The sequence below is a fragment of the Pygoscelis adeliae genome, unplaced genomic scaffold, assembly GCF_000699105.1.
Source record: "Pygoscelis adeliae isolate BGI_AS28 unplaced genomic scaffold, ASM69910v1 Scaffold24, whole genome shotgun sequence".
Taxonomy (NCBI): Eukaryota; Metazoa; Chordata; class Aves; order Sphenisciformes; family Spheniscidae; genus Pygoscelis; species Pygoscelis adeliae.
Genome location: NW_008824806.1, coordinates 639,702 through 649,633, shown reverse-complemented (window position 1 = coordinate 649,633; position 9,932 = coordinate 639,702). Strand labels below are relative to the sequence as shown.

The following is a 9,932-nucleotide window of genomic DNA, read 5'->3' as shown; positions in this document are numbered from 1 at the left end:
AATCTTGAGACCAAAGGAAGTCCGACTGTCATGTGGTAGGCAGGAGGACTTCGTGGATTGGTTCCCTGGAATGTGTACGCATACTTTGCAGGAGTTTATTAAAACAATTCTGGGATCAGGGACTAAAGCTTAGTGCAGTCTGGCTTTCAGTAGTACTTTGTCTGGTAAAAAAAATAAGAGTCAAGTTCCCTTCTCCTGCTCTTTTGTGCCCCCATGAGTTTTGCACTTCCTTACTGCTGAGTGACTTGACTTCAGAAGGAAGATGCAATGGAATGTTTTTCTACCCATAGCCTGAGACTTGGGATGTTATTTTAGGATGTGGTAGATGTGTTCAGATCCACCCAAGCAGGGGGCCTGAATCTGATTTCCCATTCTGGGGCAAATTCTGTAACAACTGGAATGATAGTCAAAATGTGGACAGCCATTATTATGTTGTCAGATCAAGATGGTCACGGTAAGCACCCTTAACTTCTAGGTTTCTCAACTCTAGGTTTCTTAGACTCTTCCAAAGTAAACTGTCACTTAAATCCAGCTTGCAGCAAAACAGGCGTTTTCTCCACAGCATGTACTTTTGGTTAAATGCCTTAAGAGATTTTTCCAGAACAAGCAGGCAGGTGTCTACCTAATTCTGGGAAAGGTTAGCCCAGTAGCCTGGAAAATAGCCTGAATAGGGAATTTAGTCAGGTTTTAATCGGCATCTCAATTTGGGCAACAGCTGATTTTGTCTTATTACTATTTCACATAATTAATCACGACATTATTTACCTTAATTAAAGTCTGTGTTTTGGGGAGTGACGAAAAGTTTTACTTCTTTTGCTTGCATAGGAACTACTTGTTTCACTAAGGAATTTTGAACTCAGTTTCAAATTTTTAGAAACTGTGTACAATTTCTTCAATGTATGTGGGAGTGCTCTCCCTTCCCCTCTCCAAACAACTGAAAAAGTGCTTTGATCTTTTTTAAAGGAGCAAGATAATTTTTTAGAATATGAACTCATGACAACATTAGTGGAATTTCAGAACTCTGAAATTTCAGTGTTATTTGCAGAATCTTTGAGAGCAATACAGCCGTTGCCCTGTTTCTGATAAGACCTTTTATGAATATGTTGGGGAGAATTCCAGCATCACCTGCTGTCTTCAGGCATCTTCAGTATTTTTAAGGTCACTTGCACAATTTCTTCCTTTTTTTAATTCTATTAATAAAATCTAATATAGGAGATTCTCAACTGTCTTAATCTCTTCCATTGTTTAATTTTCTTTTAATTATATGTAAGGGGAAAACTGCAACAGCAGTCTTTTACTAAAACTAAGTCCCTGTGGTGCTTGACATGCTCCAACTGTGCATGGAAAACAACTGATAAGTGTACTGGTTACTATAATTTTATCTCTTAGATAATTTGTTATTCTCATCCCTCCTTAGTTAACCTTTCCAAGAGGTTCTGTTCATAAACATCATCCTTCTTGTAGTCTTCTGAACCCAGACCTAGCATTCTAGAAGGATGTCAGCAGTGAGGTATAGTACAGAACAGTTACTTCTCATATTTTGTATAAGATATAACACATCCCAGAATTAGATTTGACTCTTCATCCCTGTTAAGTTTTTAGGCCTGAGTGTTTGCCAAGAATGTGACTCAGTGAGACAGACAAGATGTTTGTGCCGATGTTGACCTCAGAGCACAGGGGAGGTTTGAGTGCGTTGTGATGGAGAAGGGGGGAGACTTATACTTCTCTATGTTCTGCTGTTTCATTGGGTGTTCTCAGAATTTTGCACTGAGTAAGCACTTCTCATCTTTTAGGAACTGGATTGAAAAAGGCTGGCAGAAGTTTCACCCAGCAATGTTTGACTTGAAAAGAAGCTTATTTTATGGTTAGGGTGGTACCTGTTGTGGTTTAACCTCAGTCAGCAACTGAACTTGTGCGTTGAGATAAAAACAGTTTAATAATTGAAATAAAATACTAATAATAATAGCAAAAGTAATAATAGAAGAATATACAAAGCAAGTGATGCACAGTGCAATTGCTCACCACCCGCTGACTGATGTCCAGCCAGTCCCCGAGCAGCGGCCCCCCTGGCCAGCTTTCCCCCAGTTTATGTACTGAGCATGACATCACATGGTATGGAATGTCCCTTTGGCCAGTTTGGGTCAGCTGTCCTGGCTGTGCCCCCTCCCAGCTTCTCGTGCACCTCCAGCCCTGTCAGTCAGTAGAGCATGAGAAACTGAAAAGTCCTTGACTGGTGTAAGCACTACTTAGCAACAACTGAAACATCGGTGTGTTATCAACATTATTCTGTTCCTAAATCCAAAACGCAGCACTGTACCAGCTACTAGGAAGAAAACTAACTTTATCCCAGCCGAAACCAAGGCAATACCTTTTCTTGGAAAACGAGTATTTGACAGTAAGCAAAATAATAATGTAAGATGAATCATAGGAAATAATGTCTTTCTCATATAGGAAACCTTTCTTTTGCTTGGGTATTCTAGCTGTCTTACGCTGTGTCATGTTTTCTCTATTGTTGTTTATAAAATTGAGGGTCTCTTGCACACACCATGATCATAATGTATATGAAATTATAGTGTTGTGCATTAATCTCCAAATTAAAATGTTATCTTGCCTAATAGGGTGAGACACAAATTCTTCAATTCCTCATAACATCAGCCACGTTGACTATGTTGACTTTATCAAAATTGTAAAAAATCTTTAAAGATACGTGTTTAAATGTCAATGAGCTGCATAACTCTTCTGTATGTTACTATGAATGATTTCATGTAACTTTATATATGCTTCCTGTTTTTTAAGTTTTCCAACAGCTGCATTAGAAACTGAATGTTTCTAGATCCTTCTCAACTGAATTTAAAAGTACTAATGTTAGCTTGGGTAGAGTTTTTACTGGTCTACTCCTCCTGCAAAATAATCAAGGAAGCTGTTCTGTAGATATAACATTTCAAGAGTAAATGGATTTCATTCTGCTATCTAACCTTGGCAAACTTTGTCCCAAAGAGCTCCTTTGTCTACATAAATACCAGCTTTTGTTATGAGCCATACCTAATAGAGGAAAATATCAAAAACCAGGCAGATCTAGAAAGGGAAGCTTACCTTTGCACTGTCCCTAGGAAACAGTTTGGGTAAAAAAAAAAACCAAACAAACAAACAAACTTCACAGTATCCTGAAGCCTTGCCAAAACTATTCTCATTTTAAATTTATCTTCACCATTTCAAGAGTTTCTAGGAAGGTCACATAAATAGTATGTCATCATCTTCGTGATGTTAATCAAAACCTTGGTTTAGTGGTGGACTCGGCAGTGTTAGGTATACGGTTTGACTTGATGATCTTAAAGGTTTTTTCCAACCTGAATGATTCTATGATTCTAAACTTCTTTGCATGAAATACTACTTAAGGCACATCAACACAAAAATTTTTCCAGAGTAGCTTCTTTACTATTCCCCCCAAAAAATATTTAAATTCTACAACATTTTGGTTTTCCTATTTGTTGTTTTTGTTCTGTAACATTTTATGTGTGGTTTTGTTTGATTCATATAGGTTTGTTATGATAAATACAATACTTTGATTTTTCCTTTATGTTGTTGGTCTGTAACATTTAATATGATGAGGTTCTTTGTTTAATTTTCTGTAGGTTCACTATTATGAAGATGGCAATGTTCAGCTGGTGAGCCATAAAGACATACAAGATTCTCTAACAGTGTCTGTAAGTGAACTTTAAAGTGTGTATATTGAAGTGACTTTTTAATTTAAAAAGAGAAGCAAGCTTTAAAACTCAGAAGTTTGGAGGCTAGTTTGCTCTTCTGCATGAATGGGAATTAATGTTCTAATTTATAAATATTTTTTGTGTAATATTTACTATTTTTACCTAACATGTTGCTGTTTAAAAAAAAAGTTAAAAAAAATTAAAATTAATGTATGCTTGCATGTGTCTTATATGAGCTAAATTAACTTTGATTGTAAATATTTAATTAGCTTGCTGCCAGTCTTTCTGCACTTCTGTTGTATTTAAACTTTGTTCTGCAGAGTGACCTATAGAATTAATTTTTGAATATCAAGGAGGTTTGAGTTATAATAACGCACTGAAGTAGTACAGTCTCCAGGAGATTGCCTCCTTTGCTCATTGGGAGAAGACCAGTATGCTAAAAATAGTAAACAAATGCTACCAGTTGAGAAGCAGTAGTGAGAATTCTCCCTTCATTTCCTCCCTCTCTGTAACTAGTGCTGTCAGCCTCTTGCTTTTCTGTACAAAAAGCCCTTTCAGAGATGCTTCAGCTTGAGAAGCATAATACACTTTATATTTAAAGCATAATTTTATTCAACGTCTTTCCAAATGGATCATTATCGTAATGAAGAGCAGACAGTAGAAATAAAAATTGTTTGGAAATAGTACCAGATGTATCCTTTAAGAGTTGGTAATGTTGTAACATGAACAACTACTACTTTTGAAATAATTCTCTTGCCTACTGGAGATTGTGTTTATAAACAGTAAGATTGTCTGTTGGCGTGTTCTTCAATAAAACTTAAGCCAGTGCGGTTAAACTGGCAAAGGGAAATTGTAAAAGTGAACAGTAGAACTATTTTAATGATAATGACTAGTCGTGACCAATTTGGCTCAAAAGCTCAATTCATCAATAAAGAACATTGTTAATATAAAGCAAGGCTTGTTGGCTCTTCGGTTGTAATAGCACCATAAAGAATGGGGGAGTGTGGTGCCAACTGATAACGCTTCTGAAGCTGTAGATATAAAATTACTTTTGCCCCCCTAAGTGAGGGGGGGATCTGCTTAGTCTTTCATTCAAATAAGAGTTGCTTCAGGGAAGATTATGTGGAAGAAGTTCTTCTTTCGATAGCTTTTGCTTCACTTTCTATTGGGAAGAAACTTAATCCTGTTCTGCAATTTAGTAAAGCAGCAGAAGACCGATGAGTAGAAAACCATCTTTTACGTAACTTTCCTACCTCCTGCTAGAACAAAAGCAAGTATGTTTCTGGTTACCAATTTTTTAGCCTTGGCTTTGAGCTTCATAGAGGGCGGAGGCTGTACAGGTTCTTATTTGACACAGAAGGAATGGGAGGTAGATTAAAAGGAGCCCCAATGACTCCTCTTTTCTGTTGTTTGGCAGAGAAAAAATTTTGTACCATCAATGGGCACAACTGAAGTAAACAACTGGAGAGTTCTCTTGTTGCTAGAGCTATGAATAATTTTGCTGAAGGTTACGTTCTTATCCCTAATTTCTCTCTGAGCCAAATAAGACCTCGTACCCCTGAATTCTTCCTTTCATTAGCAGAGCCTTTGAAATCATTGCCTCAGTTCACTGAAAAGTCAAAACCCTTTCATTTCTTCTACTTGGTCTCTGCCTCCTCCTTCATCTCTTTCTGCAGTGTCCAGGAGCGCTTTCACAGCTGCTAGGTGGTTTCACTGAAACTCTGAACCAGTTGTAGTTGAAGCTGCCATAGCTTTCTCCCAGTCTTTGCCTCTGTAGGAACGAGGGATCACATGGGGCAAGAACGCTCCTATCTTTCAACAGCTTCTGCAAAAGCACCCTTAGGAATGTTTCCAACGCCAAGTTGGAAGTTTTGAAATTCATGAACCCTCGCTTCCTTCTTGAGACTTCTTTCAAGCACTTCAGCTAATTTGTCTCCAGATTGACTGACAGGTCATTTTTTATTTTTGAAACAAACACACACTTGCATACTTAAAGATGAGGCCCAAAGCCAAGAAACTGTTTATCAGTCATGATGAAATTTGGACTTTGTGGTGTGTTGCACCCTCATTTTTGCAAGACGTACTTGGGGATGTTTTTAGAAGATCCGGTATATAAAGTCTAGTGTTTGCCTCAGCTTAGTCTCCAGATTCAGAATGTTTAGAGGTGAACAAATTTGTTTTGGTTTTTTGGTTGTAGTCTGCATACTTCTGGGTTAGCTGGTGTTCTTTTAAGTTTTCCTGAATTTGTACTGGAAATTTAACATTGATAATATCCATACTTCGCATGTGTTTAGAGACTTGTATGTGTGCATTCTCATATTTCCAAATGCTGTTCTGTTCCATATGTCTTTTTATCATACCATCAAATTTTAATTTAAAATATTTTAATGAGCTTCATGGTAATCTTTGTGCTTGTTGCAGTTGGACTGTTTATATTTTTTAAGATTATAGTAATATAAATACAATAATAATGTAGCATATGCCTTTTGGATGAATGTTTTGTTCAGTTTTGGTTTAGCCTCTAAATGGTCATGTGTTCTCATGGAGTCTACCTGACATCTCTCATAACTACAGGAAAAAACATAATCCAACTGGTCGTAGAATCATGCTGTACATCAGACCTAATTCAAATGCTCTTTTTCTAGAATGAAGCCCAGACAGCGAAGGAATTTATAAAAATCGTAGAGGCTGCAGAAAATGAATATCAGGTATGTTGGAAACAAACGCTGTATCCTTACTCACATGTATAACATTACCATATTCTTAACCAAAGCTAGTATTCTGTAATTAGCAAGCTTTTGATATTAAGATAATGCAGTTCCATACAAATATAAATAGATTACATGCTGCTATTAACTGTATCCTTCCTTTCCGTACCTTCTGGTGATTGCACTTACCTACTTAATGTTATGTTAGTCATTTTTTTGAGAGCAGAAAAGTCCCTAGCGTGATCAAATATCGGCAATTCTAGTCTCGTTCAGTATTAGTGCATTCCTTAAGTGGAATTTTTGCACAGATTCTGTTCAGAGGCTACTCTGGTAGACAGCTTTGCTAAATATGAGGATTATCCATTTCAGTTAGTTATTTTAAAGTTAGAAAAGTATAACTGTTCCAGATGTACTCTATAGAAGTGGATTCATGTTCATTTAGGTCTTGAACATAAGGTAAATTTCAGACACCATGTTCTGTCAGTTTTAAAAAAATGCTCTTTAATAAAAATTTACTAAGTGTGTATCATATGCATTGTATTCAAGTTCATACAATGTTGTGGACTGACTACCATCCCCACAGGAAAACCAGTGGAAGACTTTGGTGTCTGGAATTAATGATGTATGAGCTAACTCTGATCAGCACTTTATTCATGCTGCTGATTAACCACACTGTGGTTTGCTGAAACACCTAGGCTACAGCCGGTTATTGCATCTGTCTCACTAATTTTCTTCCCATAGTTTCAGTCTGGATCTAACAGCTTTCCCTCGTAAAATATTTTAATTTAGCATACTTTTATTAAGCCTGTTTAGGAGGTAACAGACTACTCAATCGTTTAACTCTTTATATAACCTCCTAGCCTTGTTCTTCATGCATCTTTGTTTTGTATGACTTTGTGTTTAACAGACTGCTATCAGTGAGAATTATCAGACTATGTCGGACACTACTTTCAAGGCCTTACGTCGACAATTGCCAGTTACCCGCACCAAGATTGACTGGAACAAGATCCTTAGCTATAAGATTGGAAAAGAGATGCAGAATGCTTAAAGTGAACGTTGCATGACTGGATCATTTTAGTGTCCTTGTATACAAATAAAAATTATTACAAAAAGTATCTGGAACTGTCAAATCACCCAGTCAGCATGGGCTTTTGCCATTGAAAATCACTGTAAGTAGTTTGGTTAGAGCACAAAGCTTAGCTAATTGACTTTTTTCCTTTTTCTTTCTTTTCAGAGGGTTGCAACTTCAGTATAGCTGAGTATCTTCCTTTAGAGTTTCTGTTGTACCTTTATTTTTTTATAATGAAGAGACCATGCCTTTAGTTTTCAATTACACGTTAAGAACAGTTTGAAAAATATTTTTGCATACGATAACCCTTTCTCTTGCTTTCATGTGAAATGGACAACTTCCAAAATTTGCTGGATTCCTTGTCAAGATCAGTAATGTGCATTTCTAGGTCAAGGTCAACATGGAGTTAGCCATAGGTGCTGTTTTTGAAATCATCTATCCCTTCGTTGTATGTAAAATTGGGAAAAGCATTTTCTATATTGTTTAAACCTTTCAGAATACTTACTTAGCTAGCTCCGTGGTAACTAAATTTGTTTTTTAAAAGAAAAGGCCAAGGTCTAACGCTGTTTTAAGATTTTGAAATTAAATAAAAGTACTTATTTCAGAAATGCATTTAATGCTTTGTTCCTGACAATTACTTAAATGAGCTCAAACTCCATCTGCCCTTGAGGTTTTTTTATCATAAAGCCACAAATGTGTTATAACAAGGCATATTGTAATATATATAATCCTGTACTCATTATTATGTCTGTCAGTTTTTTCTTGGATTGAAATGTACTAAAATTCAATGTGACATTAAAATGCAAATTTTCTATTTATTTGAGTATCAGATTGCTTCCTGATATAGCCTATTTTTGGTGTTTCTATATATTTTTAAATACTGCTTAAAACAGCCACAAATTTGTGGCCTATTGGCTATGCTCAGTGTATCTGGAGATTGTTGTAATATCATGCACTGTTTCCATCTGCATTTAAGAAACATCTACATATGGAAGTCTGCTTAAAACAGGTATCTTCTAGCTTCATATTGGCTACAGAGGATGGAAGAAATTACAAGACCAAAAATAACACATTTGTCTGGAGAATACTTTCCCTGTCTGATATATCTCGTATTGAAAATGGACATCAGGTATCTAAAAACAGACTTCATTACAAATGCTGTATAACACTTCTGCGAAATGCATAGATTTCATTTTTAATTGGATGAAAACCTGTTTTAAAATATGCTACCTAATTATATGCTCATGATGGAAAACTGAACAGCTTTTTTTTTAGAAGGCAGGTATTTATGCACACTCCTAAACCAGTAAAGCTTACACAAAGGTTTTCTATCTTTGTTTACAGCATGATCCAATTAATTACCTTAAACTGTTAAGTTACAGCATAGCAAGAGAAAGAGTCTAGACTTGTACTGGGTATAGAAATGTACACACAAAGTAGTTTACTGTTTGAATTGTAATAGCAATACCCCTATGTTCTGTTCTTCAGTGCTGTCTTATAAAGGGGTATAGAATTAACTGAAGTTCTTGAAGTTGCTGCTACTTTACAGTACTAAACTCTGTAGTAGAAGAATGGGATTTGTTCTACCACAGTCTTCCTGGAGAGTTGCCCTCTTAATTGTCTTCGTAGGTCAGCTGTTGAACTGTGTTGTTCTTTAAAAGAAGGCTTATAAAAGCTGTATATGAGCTAATAACGGATGCTGAGTCACTGTCAAGTCAGTCTGTCAGTCTTAACTAAGATCTAAATACATACCTTGTTTGAAGAATTTCTTCAACATATTTAAGAACATGCTAAAAATAAAAGACAGTGAATGGACAGTTAGGAGAACTGTTAATGGGCAACAACAGTGCAAATAACTTTTCTAGCTGTTAGAATATTGCGTATGACCAGAATCAGCACTGGCAAAAAGTCAGAATGCTATTTTTCTTACCTGAAATAAAAAGCTAGTTTTAAATATATTCCTAATAAAGAGCTATTTTACTGTGAAGTACTCTATTACTGTGTTTCCCTCTCTGTTTATTCAGTCCTGTGATAGTCTTGATTCCTTATCTTCAAAGAATAGCATCCTACAGGTTCAATTCTACCAGTAGGGTGACGTAAGTAGATTTGTATTACTTATATCTCTTCCTGTTGTGTTAATTTTTAGTCTGTGAGATAATTTTACACCTTGAACATTAAATTTATTAAGTTATAGCTTCAATAAAGCAATTTATAAGTAAATCAACTATTTGTTACTTTTTCAAAATGGTATGCTGTATCATATTTAGGGGTAATGACTCCCCAGATGAAGTTGACCTGAGTATCAGCTGAGGCACACGGCACATCTGGAGTTCTTGATTTCTCTCAAAATTTTGGATGTCACTTGCACTTTTTTGCTTCTACCCCTTTTAAATTGGAGAACTTTAGAGCTTGCTTAGTAGACTTTAGGGTATTTTGTGTAGGTAAAGCACT

At 36.0% G+C, this 9,932-nt stretch overlaps 1 protein-coding gene across 1 annotated transcript in view; it reads left to right on the top strand.

Moving 5' to 3' along the window:
* CAPZA2 (capping protein (actin filament) muscle Z-line, alpha 2) overlaps positions 1-9,476 on the top strand; it is a 17,788-nt gene extending 8,312 nt beyond the window's left edge. The window contains exons 7-9 of the mRNA XM_009324056.1: positions 3,633-3,704; positions 6,350-6,412; positions 7,320-9,476. Of these exons, the coding sequence (XP_009322331.1) occupies positions 3,633-3,704; positions 6,350-6,412; positions 7,320-7,460 (276 nt within the window). The 3' untranslated portion in view covers positions 7,461-9,476. The remainder of the gene's footprint in view (positions 1-3,632; positions 3,705-6,349; positions 6,413-7,319) is intronic.
* The last annotated feature ends 456 nt before the right edge of the window (positions 9,477-9,932 follow it).